The 22,289-nt window shown below is 45.2% G+C and overlaps 1 protein-coding gene across 2 annotated transcripts in view; it reads right to left on the bottom strand.

Annotated features, from left to right (window-relative positions):
- GRIA3 (glutamate ionotropic receptor AMPA type subunit 3) overlaps positions 1-7,862 on the bottom strand; it is a 282,189-nt gene extending 274,327 nt beyond the window's left edge. For both annotated transcript variants that reach the window (XM_065900584.1, XM_065900583.1), the window contains exons 1-2: positions 7,772-7,862; positions 6,449-6,607 (exon numbers count right to left, since the gene is read on the bottom strand). In XM_065900584.1, the coding sequence (XP_065756656.1) occupies positions 6,449-6,607; positions 7,772-7,862 (250 nt within the window). The remainder of the gene's footprint in view (positions 1-6,448; positions 6,608-7,771) is intronic.
- Between the last annotated feature and the right edge of the window lie 14,427 nt (positions 7,863-22,289).

The following is a 22,289-nucleotide window of genomic DNA, read 5'->3' as shown; positions in this document are numbered from 1 at the left end:
CCAAGTCCCTCCAGAGGTAGATACTGCCTCATAATCACTGCATTCTATGTGCCATCCCAGGGAAAGAAAGCTTTCAGTCTGAGGCCCAGGTTCGTCACCACCTTTCTCCCCTCTTACGACTTCCTTTCCATGCCAGTGCATCCCCTGCCAATGCCCACACAGGCACCTTCAGACTCTACAGCAGCCTCTTTTTTGGTTTGTTTTTTGGTAGTACATACAAAAAGTTTACACTTTTTAAAGAACCACTTTATTGAGGCATGATTAACATACTCAAAGCTATATATGTTTACTTCTTCAATAAAATGAATCCCTATGACGTTTGGTTGCTTCCCAAATTACCACAAAGACTTTTAAGTTCAACATGGTGAAGCTGTACCTCCCCTATGCCTTGGGTGTACTTACACCAAACCTACCACATGCAGGGACCTTTTGACTTTGACCTATAGAGGTGTTCCCTGACCAGGGGCAGCTGATCTCTGGTTTGGGTAGAGTGAACAGCTACTCTGCACCTCATGTCCAGAAACACCCCCATCTGAGTATCATCTTTCCTTGGAATTGAGGCATTATGGTTCCCAGAGTCCCTGGTTTTAAAGCAAACACCCCCCCTAGTCAGGTATATTAACCCCTTATCAGCCACTTTCAGCAAGACTCTTACATTAGATAAAAAGCCATCACCCTCAAAGGAGAGTAAAGGCCCTGAGGAGGATGGACGAAGGACAGAGATATTCTGATGGGGAAGGAGCATTAGGTCTGGAAAAGTCCAGAGCAGGAAACAGTCCCTAGGTCAGTTTATTGTGGGTGGGATACCAGAATCACAGGCCAGTTGGACACCAGCAAAAGGGCCTGGGCTGGGCAGGCAGAGCAGGAGGGGAAAATGATGGTGAGAGAAGAGGTAGAAGTGAGAAGAGGACTAATTCTGTCCATGTTAACCTTTTGCCAAGTACCGACCCCTTCCGGGGACTGCTGCCGTGGCTCAAGGCTCACCCCACGCACAGGCTGAGGCTATTCGTCACTCTCTGACTGGAGCCCAGACATTTCCCCAGCAGGGAGGGACTTGGTTCTGTGTCTGCACAACTCCCACACTCCCGCTGAAAAATGCCCAGAGCCCCCCACCTGGGGTTTGAATTGCACCCTCCTGTGGACATGTCATCTAATTAGACCCAAAGTATCAAAGCCAAAGGAACAAAGTCAAAACCTGATTTTTTTTTTTAATGGGCCAGGTAAAGTATGCAGATAATTTCCCTGACCTTCGAGAAGATGAAGAGTTTTCTGAAAGGTCCTTCAAAGATATTTCCTGTCTCAATCTAAGAAGTTAAAAGTTAAATCATCTGAATTAGCATGTTTATCCTCCTCCCCCGAAGGTACGAGTTCTACCTTCTAAAATTCTGGCCCGCTCTTAAAATCCATGCTGTCTTTTCATCCTTTGGCCAGTTGTATAAAAATGACAAATCTGTCAGCCACAAAGGAAGACTAATAATGATGCCTCAGAAGCTTCGTTTATTTTTCAATCTGTTAAAATGAAACCAGCCAATCACCTCTGACTACCCATAATAATGAAATTTTAAAATATACCAGGAGCCAAAAACATATAATAGAAACCTCAACCAGCGCCCACTATTCTCATTCAGTCTTGGCAAGTATGGAGGGAAATGCAGAATTAAGAAAACAACCTCGGATAGAGGCAGAAGTGGGGGATGTGAGAAACTAGTCACATTTTAAGGAAAAAAGTTAGAATCGTTGAGAGGAAGAAAAACCGTGGCTTATTTTGCAGTAGGCATAGATGGAGAACCAAGTAGTTTTCTTTGTTCCTTCCCCCCAGACCCTTCCTGCCGCCCCACCCCCCACCCCCCTTAGTAGATCACCAGGAAGCCACCTTCTAGGGGAGGTTATACACTTTGCTGGAAGCTCACCTTTACAGCCTGCTGATTGCCATCTATTTTTATGGCCCGAATGAACAGCATCACCTTCCTCCCTCCTCGCCACGTAAAAAATAGATTAAAAAAAAAAACCATAATAAACCTTGTGAGAAGGTGACTTAAATCTCCGGTGACCTCTTCGTGCTTCAGTAGTCTAAGCCAGCTGGCCAGAGGGGCTGAGAAGTGAGCTAAGCCAGTGAGCTTATGGAAGACTGGCCTGGAGAGAGAGGGAGAGCGGCAAAGCCACAAAGATGGGGGAGCTGGCGGTGGGAGCTGGGGCTATTGACATTGGTTAGCGTGTGAAGATCTGTTTGAAGGCAGGCGCCGTGATACTGTGGGTCCTCACCCTGCTTCCAAAGATCACATGAAAAGAACAAACAAAACCCACCAAAGAGCAGAGAATAGGATCAGGGGAGACATTTCTTTCCCAAATGGACTTAAACAGTTAAATGGATCCTGGCAGTTAGAATAATTAGATAATTTAAATTGTGACTCTGTGGGCAAGAGAGGGAAACCTGTCTCAGCTAAGTACACTTACTTGGTAGCGAAATGCGCTCAGTTATAAAAGGAGCGTGCTCTCAGTTAGCAGGTATATTTCAAACAGCTTGAAAAAAATGAATGGAATAAAAATTTGCAGCTGATGAGTTACATTTAGCCAGCAAAAGGGATTTTGCCTGGGGCTCCATTACAGCCTGCACTCCTAAATCCCACTCTCAGTCCCACCATCACTATTACGCCTCCATCAACAGATTTTTACTTAAGCCAATGCGTTAAGAGCACAATTCAGTGGTGAATAACCTTTAAGGTTTCATTTGCCTTTTCCTTGCTTCTTGCAAACAGCGCGTAATCCACAAGCACATTTGTTGGCTGTAAAGGTGTACAACAGCAATTTTTGCAATGACAGTGCAGAGAGGGAATATGAGATCTGTGTGCTAATGAGCTGACACTGCAGAGGCTGGGGTGATGTAGTGTGGAGTGCACTACAAGTGCACAGCAGAAAGACACAGGAGGGGACTTCAAGGGAATCGGAGGCATTTCCTGAGGAACCAGGGGAGCAAAGCCACACCAATGGGACTCAGCAGTCCCTTGGTGTTGCCACATTCCCCAAAGCCCTACGATGATCAAATCTGGTTTTTAAAGAACAGACGTGTATACAACTTAAAACGTGTGTAACACCTCTTTTCATAAGTACTGATTATGGGTGTATAGGTGTGTGTGTGTGTGTGTGTGTGTGTATGAATGCATGTATCCTGAAATCATAGTATTCACACCGTGCTTCTTTCTGGGGCTACCTAGCCAAACTGAAAAGTAAAGCAGCAAACTCAGTTAATCACTACGAAATAAGAACATGTGCTCCAAATCAGCTGAGTCTCCTCGATAAACTTCAATTCACCTCTGAGCTGAGATCCCAAATGAACCACCTTTCAAAGCCAGAGATGCTTTTATTGGCCTCTTAAGATGCGGATTGAAAGCGGAGTCTGTCTTAAGCAAACCTCTTGGGGGTTGTGCAGAAAAGAATTGGTTGCTGGTGAAGAAGAGTCTTTAAATGACTGATGCCTGGGATTCATTGCAAGCAAACTCTCAGAATACATTGGGGGAGGGGATGCAGAGGGAGAGCAGAGAGCAGGGACACATACAGAAGGCATTACCGTTTGTTTATTTTTGGCATATTTGTTTACCTGCATACCTGTGTCCTCAGAAGTGTGTGCCTGCCGCAAGATTGAGGGTGCAGGAAAGATCATGGAAAGAGATCAATTCTAGTGTTAGGGGAAGCTGAAACTAGGAGTTTTGAATGGGAAGAGGGGAAAGTTTCTTTAATTTTTGCCGTTCTATTCCATATTGAAGCAGACAGGAGAGGTGGGCAAGCAGGTTTGGACTCACCTGGGGTTTTCTCAAATTCTCCCTAGGTCTCCAGGGAGGGGCAGGCCAGAGGATCCAGGGTGTTTTTTTTTTTTTCTCTGTGTAATAGTGCAATCCATTGTAAGAATGGAACCAGGGGTCATCTGCCAGGCTCCAGCGCTGAACTAGTATTGTGTGCCGACATCTGTGATATGTGATCTTCACTGCCATGAGAAAAAGAACTCTCAAGGGCAGGGAAAGAAATGAGATACACCTGCAGGGCTTCCCTGGCCCCGTGAAATGATTGTTTTCTGCATTCAGAGACTATCAGACGGTAGTTGGACTAGTCATCTTTCTCATACTAAGATTGTAGGCAGCAGCTGCCAGGAGACAGCTTTGAGATCTGGCCCCCATTCAATGATTGTGACATTCAGAGAGGACTGTTTCGGGGACTGGAGAAGACGACAGCTTTCCTCCTCTGTCTTCTGAGCTGTAAAGTCTGAGTGTGCAACAGGCAGCTGGGTACACATCACTGGTTTCTGGAAATCTCTCCCGTGTGAGTCAGTGTGTGCCTATGTGTGTATTTGGCATAACTAAGGGCAAGGTCCCCTTTTTTGTCTTTCCTGTTGCCCAGTAAGCCACACCCCTTATGCTACACTTTCAAGCCCCCAGCCATAACCCAGCCTTTATAAGCTTGTAAGATGAAGTGTTGTGGACTTACAGCGGTGGTGGGCGGGGGGCGTTGATCAATTTCTTTTCCTTTCACGGTTGTCCCTTTATTGCCCTGAGAGGTAGGGCATTAAGGCAACTCAACACCAATACAGATGACTTAGTGCCTGTTCTCAAACCTGAGCTTTTCACGTGGCAAGGATCATTCCCTGATTGCTCCTTGAGTAGCGTTCTGATGGCCCCGGGCTGGCTAGTGTCAATCTGATTTGACCATAAACAGCAAGACCAAAAACCTTGGAAATTAATCATTCCTGAGAAGTCAATTAGCACTCTTATCTCAGTCAACATCAGTGGAAAGACACTAAAGTGAGTTGAAATAAACATTATTCATTGTTAATAATAATAAATCTGGGTAGTTTCATGTATTTGGTTTTAAATCTGTTCTAATTGATATTTAGGAAGCTGCCTTTGGAATTCGGCCTCTTGACAAGATCTCAGGGCTGCAGAATTAAGAGTCAGATGTGTGTTGTAAGTGTGCTGAAGAGACAGGCTGGGATTACCAAAATCAGATGCAAAGTATAGACAGACATTTTGTAACTTTCACACTTAGCTGGAGTTAATAAGCTCCTATTTTTGTCAATGTCGGAAAGCCAAAGAATGTCAAATACAGAGTACCTCAGAACATGTTCATATAAGGATCTGTACCTTCAGCTAAAATTTTCTTAAAGCTGATAACTGTCACAATTTCTTGCAAAGTAATTCACCTCCATCCCATTGACCCAAGCCTTCAAATCCAAGGAAGCTGTGCCCTTGGAGACCCTTTCAACAGTTTTTGGAAATCACATATCCTTTGAGGCAGAAGAATTTGAAGAAAGTCATATACAAAGTTTCACCCAACCAAATATAAACATCATTCCTCCCCCGAAAGAAAATCAAAAATTCCCAACTACACCAGCCATAAAAGCAAAACATATTTACGCCATCCTCACCCTCATTGTTGTGAAAACTTGTCGTGAAATAAGCTCAGATGAAGAATTATCAGTCTTTCTCATAAAACATTCAAGAAAAACCTGTGTCCAACAGGCTATTAGTCATCTAGGTTCCCGTGGTTTTACTTCTCAAAATGAAATGTCCCCTTTCCACAGGAACAATCACAGGGCACAACTAGCTGTTTCAGAAACTGCTTTGGGGGCTGATGAAATTCTTCCCTTTTGGCATTCGGTTTTCCTGCTGCAAGCCTCCGCCTTCCACCTTTTGCTCTAAGTTAAGAACTGTGTTGTCCCTAACAATGGCGGGGGGGGGGGGGGGGGGGGGAGTTGAACAACACTAGGGGAGACAGAACAGAAGTAGCTTTCCAAAGAGTCACTGAGCACTTTCTCCCTTCCCCTCAGTTTGCCAGGCGTTCATCACTTGTAATCAGTTTGTAGTCTTATCAGTTCCTATCAGAGCTCTCTCGGTAAGAAAGGTGATATTCTAGGACAGAAAGAGGCCAGGGGAACGAGCCTGATCTGTCCCTCAAGGTCACTTGTTTGCAGAATTTCTCATATTTGGCTCCTATGTATTAAGCGATTGTCAAATTCAGCTCATTCCTGCAGCCAGGTGCTAGCTTTAACAGTCAAGTAATGCACATCCTGAATTGACTCAATCAAGAGGCTTCTTTCTTTAATCTCATCTGAAGAAATTTCCCTGAACAACCATGCTATTTTTTCTCTTTTTTTTTTTCAGCCAAAGGAAAAAAAAGGGAGGGGGTTGCGGGGGAGGGAGCGCCAGTTTAGCAGGGAGGAAAATGAAACTTTTGCATGAAACATTATTCACAACAGAGTTTTGTGTACTTGCCTTAAGTCCCTCCCTCAGCAGGATCCTCTGGAGTTGATTTATGTCACATGAAACCTGGATTGACTAGAGCCCCTAAAATGTCTACTAAGGCAATCGCCACCCCAGCACTCACGCAGACCCCAAGTCCCACAAGCAAAATGCAAATGAGGTTCCCAGGTCCCAAAAGGAGGAAAAGCAGATCTACTTACAAGCATTAGTCACAGAAAAACTATTGGAAGAATCCAAGTGATCTACGTGGTAATTCAAATGGAAGGGCTTCTCGGTGGTGTTCTGGTTGGTGTTGTATAACTGCACAGCAAAGCGGAAAGCGCTGTGCTCCTGCACCGTGTTTCTCATGAAAAGTCCACCTACAAGCAAAGGGAACCAAGATTTGGCTTGTGTCCCCCCCTCAGGAGTGGTTAGAAATTGGGGAGCTACAGATAGGCGATAACCTCTCAGTGGTACCTGGGTGCATGATCATGATTGATTTTCAACCTGTGTGTCTTTGAAGACTCTTGTGAACTCAAATTTTGGCCAAGAGAAACCTAGTTTTCCTCTAAAGAGTCGGAGGAGAGGCTGGAGAGAAGGGGGAAAGGGGAAAGAGGGAAAAGGAGGCTGCTTTGGGGTAGGACGATGGAACCAAGAGTGGGACTTCGTTCTTTCTCAGGCGGTAGCTTCCTCTCCCCTCTTCCTCCGCTACCTCCCATCTCCACAAGCTGGTTCATCTTTTCGTGGCGCAAAGGGAAAGGTTGGGAAGAAAAACAATTTCATTCCCCCTGCTGCCCCGTCCTGTTCCCCACAGGCCCCCGCTCCCCCATGACAGTACAGGGGCTTTGTTCTGTAATGGCAATAATTCTAACTTCTTGACTAGTAAAGCCGGGGAGAAGCCGAGAGAACTCCCTCCCAGCGCCCGGGAGCCGGGCTCCAGACAGACACAGCGGCAATTCATGAATTCGTGGTCTGCGTGACTTCGCCGCTCGCTGGCTCGGCTTCTAGTCTCACCTCCGCCTCCTACCCCATCCGCCACTGACCTCGGTTGCTGCCCGGGTCTGGGGGAATCCAGGGTGGGCTTCCACCTCCCCCAGCGCTAGCCGGTCTCCCGGGACCCGGAGACGCGGGACAGGGAGCCCCGGACCGGGTTACGCGCCCTGGCGCAGCCAGACAGGAGGCATCACCCTGGGACAACTTCCAGCGGCGGCACGCACGCCATGGCAAAGTCCAGAGCAGCGAGCCGAAAAGCCGTGACTCTTCGCCCGGCTGCAGCCTCTGGCATGCCTCCCCTGCTCCGCTCAGCTCGGAAAACGCGGCAGCCCACCCCGCCAAGCCCCAGGAGATCACCTCTCTGGTTCCCGATGCTCCCCAGACCAGCCAGCTCTCTGAGGCTCAGATCCCTGAGATTCCTGCCCGATCCCCGTCCCCCGTCCCTTCCCAGGCCATGCAGGACAGGGACCCGCGGCCGCAGTAGCCACGCCAGGGCAGTGGTCTCGGGTGCAAGAGAGCCCGGCCCGACCGGCGGGCTGGCTCGCGCTTACCTATGCTGATGGTGTTGGGGAATCCTCCGTGAGAATGACCCAAAAGCCCCAGGACTAAAAAGAAGACCGCCCGGAGCACGCTTTGCCCCATTTTCTTCTGCCTGGCCGTGCTACGCCTAGAACGAAGCTGACAAGAGCATAGGCGCAACTCGGGAGTCTTCAAAATAATAATAGAAAAAGAAAAAGAATTCGCCGGCTCTTTCACCCCCTCCCCTCAACTTGCTCTCTCGCTCACTCTTCCTTTCCACCCCACACTAGTCCTCCTCCACCACCTCCTCTCTTTCCCTCTCTCTCTCTCTCTCTCTCTCTCTCTCTCTCTCTCTCTCTCTCTCTCTCTCTCTCGCTCGCTTCCAGGCTCTCTCACACCCCCTCCCCGCCCCCCACCTCACTTCTGTCTTCACACCAATCTGGAAGGCGGGTTCATTGGCTGCAAGCTCGGTTCGCCAAAGCGATCTCCCTCCCTATCTCTAAGACAGAGACAGACAGAGAGAGAGACAGAGAGAATAAAACCCAAAACCCAAAAAAACCCAAAAAAGACAAAACACAGAAAAACAAACAAATTCCCCAAAGAAACAAAAGAGAGAGAGAAAGAAAAAAAGAAAGAAATTAAAAGAAAATCCGAGACTTTTCTACCCCAGAAGATGATGGGTCTAAAGAGGGGAAAAAAAGAAGGAAGGAGCGAAAAGGCTCAGAGGCGGTGAATTGGGCTCTTCCAATTGGGCCGGTAGGGGGATATTGATCAAAGTTGATCTGACGTGGAATTAAAGCCGCACACCGCTTAGCTCCACTGCAAACTGCAGCCGCGGACTGCAAAGCCTCAGCGCTGGCGTTTGTCAACACGGGAGATGGAATCGATAGAAATACACTAGTCCTCACGTGGGCCAGCCTTTCAAGCTACAGCCAGCTTTTTAAAGAGAAGGAGAAAGAAAAGCTGCATTGTCTGTGCGTTTGTGCGTCTGGCTTAAAGAAGGAGGGTCTCGGGGGGTGGGCAGTGAGTGGTTACTCTGGAGTCTTTGTAGAGACTCAGAGAAGCAGTTCCCATCACAATGCGCCCGAAGATGCTGCGCATGCCCGGGCCATGCCGCTCAGTTTTTACAGCGGAGATCCGAGAGCGAGTAAAGAAGCCCTCACCCTCACAGTTCTGGGAGGCGAGACCTCCCCGGACCCAAGCTCAGAGCCGGGCTTATGGGGGAGGGGGGAGAGGGCGGTGTCGGGCAGCGAGGGGCTGACAGCTTTGGAGGGCGTAGAGAAGTACTGCGTGGAGGGGTTAACTAAAAGGTTAATGAAAAGGACAGTCAGTCCCAACAACGAAGGAGGAGAGAGGTGTGGGAATGAGTTGGGATACTGGTGGGGATTGAAAGTTAAGATTAGAGGAAACTGTTCCTGGCTGCCTTGCTCCCTTGGTCTTGCCTTTGGACATAGCAGCCTAGGCCCCTGACCGATGACCTCAGAGGCCATTAATTCCCCCCACTTCTCTTTCTTGTCTAAGGGGAGGAAAGAACCTTGGAAGTAGGCAGTGCAGCCTGGATCTCTGTTGGGGGTGATACCCTCCACAAAATCCCATGGATGAACCTCTTGGGCTGTAGGCACCTCTCCCCAGCCCCTTTCTCCAGTGGTGAGAAAAAAGAAGACTCTTTATCTCCCAAGTCTTCCGCACCTACCCCAGCTACTCTGGAAGAGACGGATTTTGTCCCTCCCCGCACCAGCTGTTCTTTTTTTCCATATCTTCTCCTCCTGGTCCACGTGGAAAATGAATCTTCCTGCCAGCCTACAGCAAGATGGCACACACGGAGCAGGGGATATCAAGGCAGGGGCCCAGGGCCCCAACTAGCACACTGATTACGCCAGAACTTTGGCTTTGACGTGACATACGTTGGAGCCTGGAACAGATAGTTTCCAAACCCTTGGGCAACCATAAAAATGATACTAGGCTCTCCCCAAATTTCTATCCATCCTGATAATGTAAAATCTCTTCCTACCCCACCACCCATGGAAATCTTTTGTCTCCATTTAGATAGTCCATGGCAAAGAGTGAGGGAGAAACCTGGGAGTCACAGAAGCCGCAATTTGCAAGTGGTTGGAGAATTAGGACGGAAGGGGTAGCAGAGACTAGGCTGCCTACCCCTTGACAGATGTGGAGTGTGAGATAGCGTGGTTCAGGAACATAGGCTTAGGAGACAGGTCCAGGTTCGAATCTATATTCCATCATATAGAGGCGTTGTGTGACCTTGAGCGACTTTCTTAATCTGAACCCCTATTCAGATTTTCACCTGCAAAATGGGAATACTAATATTCCTTTCCTGATAGAATGGTTGCGGATTAAATAAGATAGTGGATGTAAATGCATCTAATTCAGTGCCTGACTAGGAAAAGTTAATAAATGTTAATTTCCAAATTCTCTTCCCTCTTTCTCACCTTTTGAAAGTGCCCTTTTCTCCCCCAAAGTGCCTCATGCTGTCAGCCTCCCCTTTCTCCACCATCCGCCAAACCTCAGACTCTGCTACCCAATCTTTGCCAGTGTTCCACATCAGTCTTCCCATCATAGATCCTCAAGGGCCCTAGGAGACAGGAGAGAATCTGGTAGATAAATCTTTACTAAGGTTCTAACGGCAGGCAGTGGCAATTTAATATTAAAAGTGACACATTTAGAGAAGCTCTACTCTGTGCCAGGCATTATATGTTCCTCCTTTCAGATAACATAGTTGCATTATAATAGGAGCCTTCAGTGCCTTGACCCAAAGGAATAACTCTAGCGAGGAGTTTCAGTTTGATTTCAGGTGGATGGACAACATATTTTGGACGGAGGCGGGCAGCTTTCAGCACACCTCACTTCACTCCTGAAGACATCCAGGTCCCCATCCATGCTTGGCTAATACTGAGCAGCAGTGGGTGAAGAGATTTGTGGCCATCTTCAGTCATTTGGCTTGAAGAGTAACGGGGTGGGTCGGTAACGAAAGATGAGAGGAAGAAAGGCATCTCAGTGTCTCTGCACTTGAAATTCTCCATTGAATTCACCTCTGTAAATGGCACCCATCCCTTCCATTTTCAGTCTCCCCTCTCCACTACCTTCTTCCTCTCTTTCATCTGCTGCCACTCTTTCAACTTTTCACTGTCGGCGGCAGCTGTTGGCAGAATTGGGCTAGTCCCTTCTGAGCCAGCAGGGACACAGTGGTGGACTAGGCATATTGCTGTTGGTGGAAAAGCCTGCTTAGTACAAGCAAACACTTTTGCAATCGATCCCTCATCCAAGAAAGCAGTGAGATGCTATTTGAACTTCATCTCTGGTTTTCCAATGAGGAGCTAGAGACTGTACTAGCAGCATCGTAGCCACCAGAAGTTGCCAAGAAAGCCCCAAATCTAGCTCTCCCTCTGTGGTTAAGTGGTACCCCTGCTCCACTCAGGAGTACCTGCTAGTCTTAGGACCCGAGGTTTGCACTTTTAAATGAGCTCAATGATACAGTTTAAGCAGCAAGAAAATAATTTGTTGCAGTTCTTATTGAGAAGTTGTTCTGTATTCTCTCATGAGATGGTCGGTCAGGTGCAGTCACAAGAGGGGACACAGGAGAGGCATAGGGAAATGAAGCTTATACTCACACGTCCTAGAGAAACAGTCAAGTACACCACAAAGGGGGACCACATGGCGGGGCGCCAAGGGAAGGGGCTCAACCAAGCAAGTGGGAAGATGAGAGAGAGACAGAGAGAGAGAGAGAGAGAGAGAAACAGAGACCCAGGGGAAAGTGCCTTTATTGGGGGTCAGGATAGAGTACACAAGCAAAAGGCATGAGGGAATTTCATTGGTATATTTGATTGACATTAGGTGACAGTGAAGGGAGAGCAAGAATGGGATATTGTGGCAGGGGCCAGCCTTACCACACTGATGCACCTGGTCACCTGGCAGGGTGCGCACAGCCTGTTTCTGGGGATGTTGAGGCAGCAAAAAGTAATAATAGTAATAATAAGTTTTAAAATGTACAACACAAAACTGAAAATAGTACTTCCCTCTTGAGGTTTCTGTTTTAGGCTTGGGATGGGACACTTGGGTAAGCAAAAAGAAACGTCAGCCAGTGGAATTTGGAGACGGGGTCTATATCATACATTAAGCTCCATACTTATTAACTTGATACTTTGCAAATAAGAAAAATAATGACGAAACTCATTCTGATTCATTGGAAGGAAACTGCTCCACCCTTTAAAGTTAATGAAACCAAGATACTATATCCTTTGCCTAATGGAATGATGATAACTTTCTCACCGTTTGGCTTGAAACTTTGATTTCTTCAACAAACGTTTGACCACCTGCTATATGACAGGGTCTGCCAGGCACCAGGGGTTTAAGGAAGCAAGACAGTTTCTGCTTCCAGTGAATTTCAAGTTCAAAGAGGAGCGGATGTATTCACTGGGAATGACAATCTAACATGGTAGGTGCTGTGAAAACAGTAAGCACCAGCTACCACGGCGGTATAGAGGAAGGCGTTTAAATGTCTGAAACAAAGTACTTCCCTTATCCCAGATTCAATCCCATGCCACTAAAAAGAGAAGACAGAGCAGCATGATTTCTAAGGACTGTTCCTGCTCTCATGTTCTATGCTCCTATGATTCCATGAGGCAGGATTATCTCAGGGTCAGAAAAACTGGCCAAACTTTAGCCTGCACTCTAATCAATGAACTAATCTAGGTACTGCTGATTCTTTATAGTTGTCTTTTGCACTTCCATTCCTGGACCCTTTGGGAAGAATAGAGTCCAGCTGCATCTGGAGACTCTGGTTGGGTGTGACATCTAAGGAAGATTGGGTCCTCCATGTTATTTCTCTGTCATCCAGACTCCTCCATTATACCACCTCCTCCAGAAACTTCTGTAGAAATCCTCTATGTAGATACCAACCTAGGTGCTGCTGAATAAATCCACAGCCCTGAGGATCTGAAATTCCAGGCACGGGCCTGCTTGGAACTGCTTTTGGTGGGAGTATATATGTGAGTCAGAGGAGGAGCCTTTTGAACTCAGGTTTGATATGCCCAGAAATGGATCCATAGCAACTTCCAGGAGAGACGGTCACACCAAGTGAGCAGTGGTCGTGGAAGCAATTGTTTATCTCAAATGGTTTTCAGATTGGCTTGTTTTTTCATAGATGGTAAGGGTGTTTAGAACTCACTATTTTTTTTGACCTGAAGACATCCCCAGGAGCTGTCTTGGGGCACTGTTACTCGGAGGTGATCTTCCACTTTTAGTATCCCTCTTCCAACCTTTTCTCTCTGGACTGAACACTTTCATACTGCCTCCTTTAGTCATGCTCAGGGCTGGTGAGCACGCTCTTGACCCCTTCAGTTCCTGTATCAGTTAGGATGCTTCATGCTTCAGATAAGACAGAACCCACAAAAACTGGCGCAAGCAATAAGCGAAATGCATTGGCTCATGTAACTGGAAGGGACAGAGGTAGGGCTGGCTTGAGGTTTGATTGGACTCAGTAGTTCAGAATTTTTATCAGAAACCTAACTTCTTCTCCTCTCTCCTTTCTGCTTCCCACATGATGGCAAAATGTCTGTAATCTTTCTTTTCTTCACGTCTGCGTCGCATCTTTTTACATCATCGTTTCAAAATGAATCACATGACCATTCCTGATCTAATCCTTTGGCCTAGCAGTGTCATGCTTAGGCCACATGAAGCAATCACCATGGCATGGTGGATTATGCTCCATCCATAGAGCTGAGAGTAGGGAGTAGAGTCAGTCCTCCCCACCCCTCACCAAGCCACATGACTGACACACAGTGGGAGGAGGGAAAGATGGAGGTTGGGAAACAACCACAATAACCATGAAAATCCCTATCTTCCCAAGTGCCAGTTCCCAGAGAATTGTGAGTCGTAGTAATTTTACTCCTGAAATGTCTACAGGCCCCTGATGACTTGCTGAAATGGTCTTGTCTTTGGTCCATTAGACATAGACTGCTCAATGGTGAGATCTTTCTGTTATTTTAGCAGTTCAGTCCCCTAAATTCAGTTCATGATGCTTCTGCTTGCTAGTTAATTCTTTTCTCAAGAGAACCATGTTATATTTAGTGTCCAGGGTGAGAAACTATTATAGAAATAATTTCTTTTCCTAGGGGTAGAGGCAAATAGACTTCCAGATCTTTTCAGATGGGGACTTAGTGACTCGTCCCCATGTCCTTCTCAGGTTAAGCAGAGGTCTAGGGTGTTACTCCATAGACTATGAAACTGAGGAATCAGAGAGGTTTAGTGAACAGCTCAAGGTCACACAGCCAAGTGGTGGGGAATTGATTTTCTTATCTCTCTAGGGCTTTATCCACCAGACCAGAGTCTCCTTAATGCTGTGAGAGAATTGAATCATAACAAATATATTCTGCTAGGATGGGTACATCTTAGCAAGTAAGTATCCCCTGGTGAGCTCTGAATGGGCTTGAAAACTGCAGGTGGAAATCACATGGCTTCAGGACTCCAGCTTCTCACAAAGTGACTTTTTTTTTTTTTTTCCTGTACGCAGGCCTCTCACTGTTGTGGCCTCTCCCGTTGCAGAGCACAGGCTCCGGAAGCACAGGCTCAGCAGCCATGGCTCACGGGCCTAGCCGCTTCTCGGCATGTGGGATCTTCCTGGACTGGGTAACGAACCCGCGTCCCCTGCATCGGCAGGCGGACTCTCAACCACTGCACCACCAGGGAAACCCCGAAGAATCAGGCTTTTTTAACACTCCTTTAGACACAGGAAATTCTGGGTTTCCTGCTTTAAAACTGAATTCAGAGTATTTAGAGGAATGAAAAGATAACTGGAAACAGTTGAATTTTAGGGTACTTGATGGTAGCTAATTCTTAAAGAGGAATTTCTGGGTTTCCTAAAATTTAACCTGCTTCAATCTGTGTGCTGTGAGCATATTCTGTTAAATCTTTATGACATCACTTCCGTGAACATCATAATATTTTGAGGGAAAAGAAAAGCATAAGAACCGTCCACATTTTTTCTGAGTGATGACCCAACACAACCAAAATTAGTGCTTTTCTCTTTTGAAAATAAGGTATCTCCAAGTTTAAGAAAATCCAATATGTGGAAATACAAATTTGGAGACAGTTTTATAGTTTACTAAAGGATTCACCACAAGTCTCCTTTAAACAGTGAACTGTTCTTGTTCAGTGGTTATCAGTTGGATGTGGTTTTGCCCTCCAGGGGACAAGTGGCAATGCCTGGAGACTTTTTTGATTGTCACACCTGCGGGAGGAGGGGTGGTGGGTTGGTGGTTGCTATGGCGCTTAGTGGGTAGAGGCCGGGGATGCTTCTAAACCTCCTATAATGCACAGGACAGCCCTTGACAACAAAAGATTATCCAGTTGCAAAGGTCAACAGTGCCACTGTTGAGAAACCCGACTCCTATGTACTCAGGATAGGAGTTTTTTAAAAACCAAAAGGTTTACACATGCTTTTTCAGAAACGTGGTTGTTGGACCAGGTATCTGAAAACCTGAATTCTAGTTGCAGCTCTGCCCAAACTACACTTTCTGAGCTTCAGTGTTTTGATCTGTGAATTGGGGAGATATCTTGTCTACCTCTCTATATAAGATAATAAAGAGAGGGAGAGAGAGAGAGGCAGAGAGAGAGAGAGGCAGAGAGAGAGAGAGAGAGAGAGAGAGAGAGAGAGAGAGGTGTCCACTCAACATGGTAGCATTCAGGTAGGTAAAATTGATTAGTTCCAATTATAGAAGTAAGGAAATGTAAGCTTTCTGAGTGTATGTCTAGCTGCTTTTACATTTGTAGGCGTTCTGTAGCAATAGCTCACTGGTGAAGAAACTGAGGCAGCACGGAATGTCCATCACTTCCTCAAATCTGACACAGAATCCAAGGCTCTCTGACTTCCTATGCTGCCCCATTTGCCTCAGTTCACTGCAAGGTACCTGTAGTGCTTGTTACGAGTCATCAGTGCTTCAAGGAATATTATTGTTATTATTATTATCGCTCTATTTTTTTAAGTTTAGAGAAAATGTTAAAGGAGAGGAAGCAGCAGTTACGAAAATATCTTTGTTGTGGTCCCCAGGGCTCAGGGTTAGACAGAAAGCTAGTTTCCACTGAGCTACCATCTCTTGCTTTGACTCAAGGGTGGGGAGTGAGGTGGACTCTGCTAAGCGAGCAGCAGGAAGGAGGGAGACGAAGAACAAAGCCCACGCAGTGTTTAGAAACTCTCCAGGGCAGAGAGGAGTGGCTATATAACTAGCGGGGTCCATTGCAAAATGAAAATGCTGGGCCCTTGTTCACACGTTATTAGGAACTTCAAGACAGAGACAGCAGAGCATTACACCAAGCACAGGGCCCTTCTAGCAAGGTTCCCTGTGCGCCTGCACAGGTCACACTTATGAAGCCTTCCCTGGAGGGCAGTGCCTGCTCTAGAGGAGAATGGGCAGTATGGAGAGCCTTCTTCCTCAGTTCCATGGGCCTCAGGGAGAAAGCTCGTTCACTAGGGGCCCTACAGATCCCAAGGAAATGAAGGGCTTCCTCCAGGGAGGGCACAAACATTTCCTCAGCTGCTTCTCCTGGCCTCCCTCAGCGTGTAGCCTCAGTCCCAAGAGAAGTTCCATGTTACAAGGGAAGTGAAAAATCACTTAAAAAAAAAAAAAAATCACTGTATCTTGGCAGGAGGCCAAAGAGTGGTCTTGCAATCTTAGCTACCCTGCTATCTAAACTCACATTGAGTTCCCTAGGGGAAGATGATTCTATATCCAGAGGCACCACACTGGGAAAGTCCTTGTAAGGCAATTCCTTTAAATTCCAATAAAACAAAGCAAAACCAAACATCTCCTCCCCTTTAAGGTTCTGGTTAAGAGTTTAGAACATTGTTACATTTTGCTAATAAAGGGAAAGCAGTGACTGCTCCCCCAATTCTGAATTGCCTTTACTCAAATTTCTGGTATATGCAGATGAATTTGGTATTTTACCCTGATGGTGATGATCATGATGGTGACAATAATGAAGATAATGATCCCGAGGAGGACAACAATGATGCCGATAACTAACATGTATTTCTTACCGCGTTCCAGGTACTCTGCTAAATGGTTTAACTGTATTGTCTCATTGAATTCTTAGAGCAGCTCTTTGAGGTAAGTACTATTATTATTCCCATATTTAATGCAAACCAAAATTAGAAATATTTCATATAAACTTTAAAGGAAAGAGACCCTGAGAAGCATCTGTCAAACAAAGGATGGTAAATGGAAAGTAATTGCACCGGTCCCAGTTATTAACAAGTTAGAATGTGAAAATTATCATTGCTTTCCCCTTTTATTTAGGATGTTTCCTTCACTGTGTATTTTGTGAACACAAAGTTTGTTTTTAAATGTTTTTCATAATGCTTAGTACCCAGAAGCTTCTCAGTAAAGGTATGCTGAGTGAATTAATAAATGAGGGCTTTCATGAGCTTACTCGAGATCTGAGCCTTCTTAAGAAGTTTAATGAAAACATCCTAATCTCTTTAATCATGAAGTCTGCCAAAAGAGGTTTTTTTTTTAATGGTATCTTTCTAATAAGTTTTTGTTTTTATTTATTTATTTAATTTATTTATTTTCCTTATTATTATTATTTTTATTTTTGGCTGTGCTGGGTCATAGTTGTGGCACACGGGATCTTTGTTGAGGCATGCGGGATCTTTTCGTTACGGCGCGTGGTCTGCTCGGGCTTCTCTCTAGTTGTGGCGTGCGGGTGTTCTCTCCCTAGTTGTGGTGTGCGGGCTCCAGGGTGCGTGGGCCCTGTAGTTGTGGCGTGAGGGCTTAGTTGCCCCGCGGCATGTGGTATATTAGTTCCCCGACCGGGAATTGAACCCACATCCCCTGTGTTGGAAGGCAGATTCTTCACCATTGGACCACCAGGGAAGTCCTGCCACAAGAGTTCTGAGAAACAAAACTTTGTGGTTGGAGAAGTATACTGTATCTTCATTTTAGGTAAATCATACCTATAATTATCAGCCTGCCCTTCCGATATGGTTATAAACTGAGGCATCATTACCACCACCTTGTGGATGTTTCCAATAATTGCAGACAAATTATCTAAGCAGAAAGGGAGAGTTGTCTTGACCATTGAACCTTACACTTCTTGAGTACATTATTTGACTTTTGTTATAGTTAGATTTATGGATAATAAATTAAAACAATAAATTTCTATGTCTTTTATTGTAGAATACTTCAAATTCTTTTTGGATTTAGAGCAATGTGATTAATAAGTACCTGAGTGAATGGAATGCTTACATTTCCAAACTAGCCGATTTTTTAAAATGATAAACATTTTATTGTCCTTCTAACCAGAGTGAAGCTTGAGGAACCAACTTCCTTCGTATTGGGTTACACTGAAACTCTGTATTTTAACTCTAACTAGATATTTTACTAATTTCATTTGTTTAGGATTGTGAGCTCTATGAGCACAGGGATTTGTTGTTGTTGTTGTTCTGTTTTGTTTGTTGCTGTAATCCCAGTACCCAGAATGATGACTGGAATGTAATTGATGATAAATAATATTTGTCAAATGAATGAATGAATGCATGAATTAACCAAAAGCAAGATCCAATGGTGCTCTGTTTAATGTTATGGCTTATGAGTCAGAAGGAATACAAGGGAGAAGTCTGTTTGATTTCAGGGATAGATTTTTAAAGAGGGGACCCAATGCCCTTTTGTCTGGGTGGTTAGATTTGACAAACTCTTAGAGAGCAGTGGCCATATGTTACGCTTAGGACAAGCCTTCTTGAGGTGCAGGGCACAGTGGAGGAGAATGGAGGGTGGATCTGCTGGGAGAAAAGGAGAGTAATCTCTCTCCTTGCCTCCTCATGGTCAAAACTTACCCATCCTTTCATCTTCTTTTCAGAATTCTGTTAGATAAGTGGTTGGTATATTCGACAAAGTACTTGGCAGAAAGCAGTCCTTGTGTTACCATTAAGGAATGGATGACAGTTGAGAAGAATTGACGATCTGAGTCAGTATAACATTTCCTGTTTCTTAAGAACGTGAAAATTGACTATGTCTGTATCTGTCCACAGCATGATAAGAGGCTGGGTGGCAAATGCCGACAAAGTGGAAATGGACATCAGCAATTTGCTGCTAAACCTTATAATACGGGCAAATCTTGCTTTATGCAATGGGCATGCATCTAAAAATTTTTGTGGAAAATGAATTCAGATAAATTGAATCCTATTTTAAATCCAGGACATGTGCTTGCCGCTTAAAGGAAGCCTGAAGCAAATCATTTTTTTCAAGTGAAAAAACTGGCTATTTTGTTATTTTTGTGGTTTCCTACATGTACTAAAACAGCCACAGTCCCATATAATTTATTTTTAAAAATTTTTATTACTTTTTATATTTTTATTTTTTGGCTGCATTGGGTCTTCGTTGCTGTGCACGGGCTTTCTCTAGTTGCAGCGAGCGGGGGCTACTCTTCCCTGTGGTGCGCGGGCTTCTCATTGTGGTGGCTTTTCTTGTTGTGGAGCACGGGCTCTAGGTGCATGGGCTTCAGTAGTTGTGGCACGCAGGCTCAGTAGTTGTGACGCGCAGGCTTAGCTGCTCTGCGGCATGTGGGATCTTCCTGGACCAAGGATCGAACCTGTGTCTCCTGTATTGGCAGGCGGATTCTCAACCACTGTGCCACCAGGGAAGTCCCACACAATTCCATATAATTTAGAGGGCAGACTCCTTCGGATAAAAATATGTAGTTAGGGACTCTTTACTTTTTAAACCTTTTCTTTTGCCAAAGCTTAAATTGGGAAATATACCTGGCTTTCTCAAAATGCTAATATTCCAATCTGGTTATCTTTCATAGTATACTTCTGGAGGAGGGTCAGAAATCTGCCAGATTATCTGGAACCAAGTCAAAGTATTTAATGAAACATATATAGTACTGTTCTCGGCTGCCTCAAATGACCACCATTTACTTCTTCACTGAAACCTTGGATATAAAACATAAGCTATAAATTTCATGTCAATGGGAAAGAAATTACAATCTGAGCTAGTATTTTTTAAGTACTTACTATGTGCCAGTTTAGCTCATGTAATCCTCATAGCACCCTGTGAAGTAGGTACTATTATTATTTCAATTTTACAGCTGAGGAAACAGAGACAGAGGGATTAAATGACTTGCCTAGGGTCACCTAGCTCTAAGTCATAGAAGTGAAATTGAATCCAGGGAGCCTCTATGCCACCCTGCCTCCACATCACACTCTGTATTTGTGTGTGTGTGTTCTAACATCCCCACTAGTTTGTGTGTTCTCAAAGGGCAGGGAACAGATAGCTGCCTGTATGCCATACGAGCTCAGTCACCACTCAACCTGCATTGTAGACCAACTGGGGCAAACAAAGACGGGAAAGAGTTTTGTTTTGTTTTTATAAATTTCCCTCTCCAACTTAGCTAAAGCAGATTTATTTTTTTCAGGGGATGGAGAGAGTACTGTTTATGTGTCCTAGAAAATAGTTATTTACTGAATGGTGATCAATCACATGCCCTGGAAGGGTTAACTTTGTAGTCTGAGGGGGTGGGACAATGTGTCTAGTGGTTTACTAATCTTCTTCCATCAGAACCATGGGGAGTGGTTAAGCAAGGATAGAGCACTCTCCTTGAGTTCAGAATCCTCCATCCACAACTAGTCTTAGGGTGATTTGACTTCCTTGGGTCACTGGCCTCATCAGGACCATGGGGATGATAATAGCAACCCATACCCCACAAAGCTATTGTAAGGATTGAATGAGATAATTAAAGTGCATAGAATGATGCCTGGAACGTAATAAATGCTCAGTAATATTAGCTATTATTTTATTAGCTGCGGGCCCATCAGCATATTTTAGCACAGTTCCCTATGAGCTTCTTTTGGTTCTTTTTGGGGGCTCTGAGAGAGTCCATTTTGCTAAGTTGGAGAAAGCAGGGAAGGCTTGTGCATTTGCAGAATGTGTCAGCATTTGAGTTTTTTTGCCCTGGCAAGAAACGGCTTCCTGCTTTGAAAACAAAGGGGAAAAAAGGATATTTTTTAAGTGAAGAAACACCTTTTTAAAAATACTCAGAAGACTTATTAGGCAGAAAACAGCTTTTACAGAGCAACATTGTGGTGATTGAGGGGAAAACATTGTCAAGTGTATGAATCAGATTGCTTTTAATGGAGAAGCAGAGTTGAGCGTGGCACAGGTGGCTGGGATGGCGGTGGGGGAGATGTGGAGGGTGAGGAGGTGCAAAAGGTTTGCCAGCGAGCCACACAGGTTGGATTGTGCCAGTCCAGAAACCACTTGCCAAATGAAAGCTGCAGTCGCTCTCACCCACTGCCGCTGTGCGGTAATGAATGCATTTTTGATTAGCTCTGCTGATTACCTGCTCTCTATGCGCACAGCAGAAGATAGAATAGCCGAGTCTGGGGCTCTTGGTGAAGACTTTAGAGGCAAGGGGGGCAGCAGGAGGGCTTTGATCATCTTTTTTATTTTTCTCTCCTCACCTGCTCCTCAGTACACACTGAGATAACGCTGACTTTTCCTGGAAGCAGCTAAGAGGCCAGAACCTTGGGGTTTTTTTCCATACATCGGTGCTGTTGCAGAGTAATAAAACTAGTGCCAGAGGGGCAAGGAGCGACACAGAAGTGCCCATCCGCTCTCCTCTGATTTCTTTGTAGTGTTTAACTCATCGCCTCAACCACAGGAGACAAATGTCTTTGCATATATTGAAAAAGAAACTATGTCTTTGATTTCCTAGGTACATTTCAAGTATTTACCAAGAGATGAGAATTCGGTGGGAAAATAGGTTTTAGGCTCAGAAGGCAATGTCTCTAAAGATTTAGTGCAATTTGAATGGGAACACAAACTTTGGGAAGGAAAAACACAAGTTATCAATTTTGGAACAATTTCCTCTCTGGTGCTGTAAGATGAGAACTGAGATCCAATGTTTATAATCAAATGATTCTTTTCTTCTACATCAGATGGAGCAGATGTTTTTCATATTGTATTTTCTCTGTGCATGGTATTAATTTTTTTGGTTGTTGTAATTGCCGTTCTGGACTTGGCATTGCACAAGTACTGATCTGTTTCTAACAAGTGGAGGGCTAAGCGAATGGCCAGACTCATCTATGAATGTCAGCCCGGCTCAGGGCTGAGTGATCCTGTCTAGAGCAAGTATTATTTCCTTTCTGTGTGGAAGCCTTGACAACTGTTTGGATACAGAGATCAGGTCCAGAATTATGCTTGGGCAGTGAGGGAGTGCTTCCTCTGAGTGCGATTTGAGGGGCTTCTAGTGCTTCCGTAATTGGAAGTGGGGTCCGGCTGCTCGCCACTCAAAAGCCAATAAAGAGGCAAGGTTGGTGGAAAGGAAGGTGTGCTTTATTTTGGATGCTGGCAACCAGCGGGTGCTGGGGGAGGGTGGATGCTTGTCCAAAGGCCAATTCCTCGCCCCCCCCCCCACCATCAAACCAGTGGGCAGGAGCTTTTATAGATGGGGGGGGCTACATGCAGAAAGCACAGTCAGCTCTGATAGTCATCTTGAAATTGGTCATCAGTGGTCTGACTAGCATCATCTTGATTTTTT

Source organism: Phocoena phocoena, chromosome X (genome assembly GCF_963924675.1).
Source record: "Phocoena phocoena chromosome X, mPhoPho1.1, whole genome shotgun sequence".
Classification (NCBI taxonomy): domain Eukaryota; kingdom Metazoa; phylum Chordata; class Mammalia; order Artiodactyla; family Phocoenidae; genus Phocoena; species Phocoena phocoena.
This window is presented reverse-complemented; position numbering and strand designations above follow the sequence as displayed.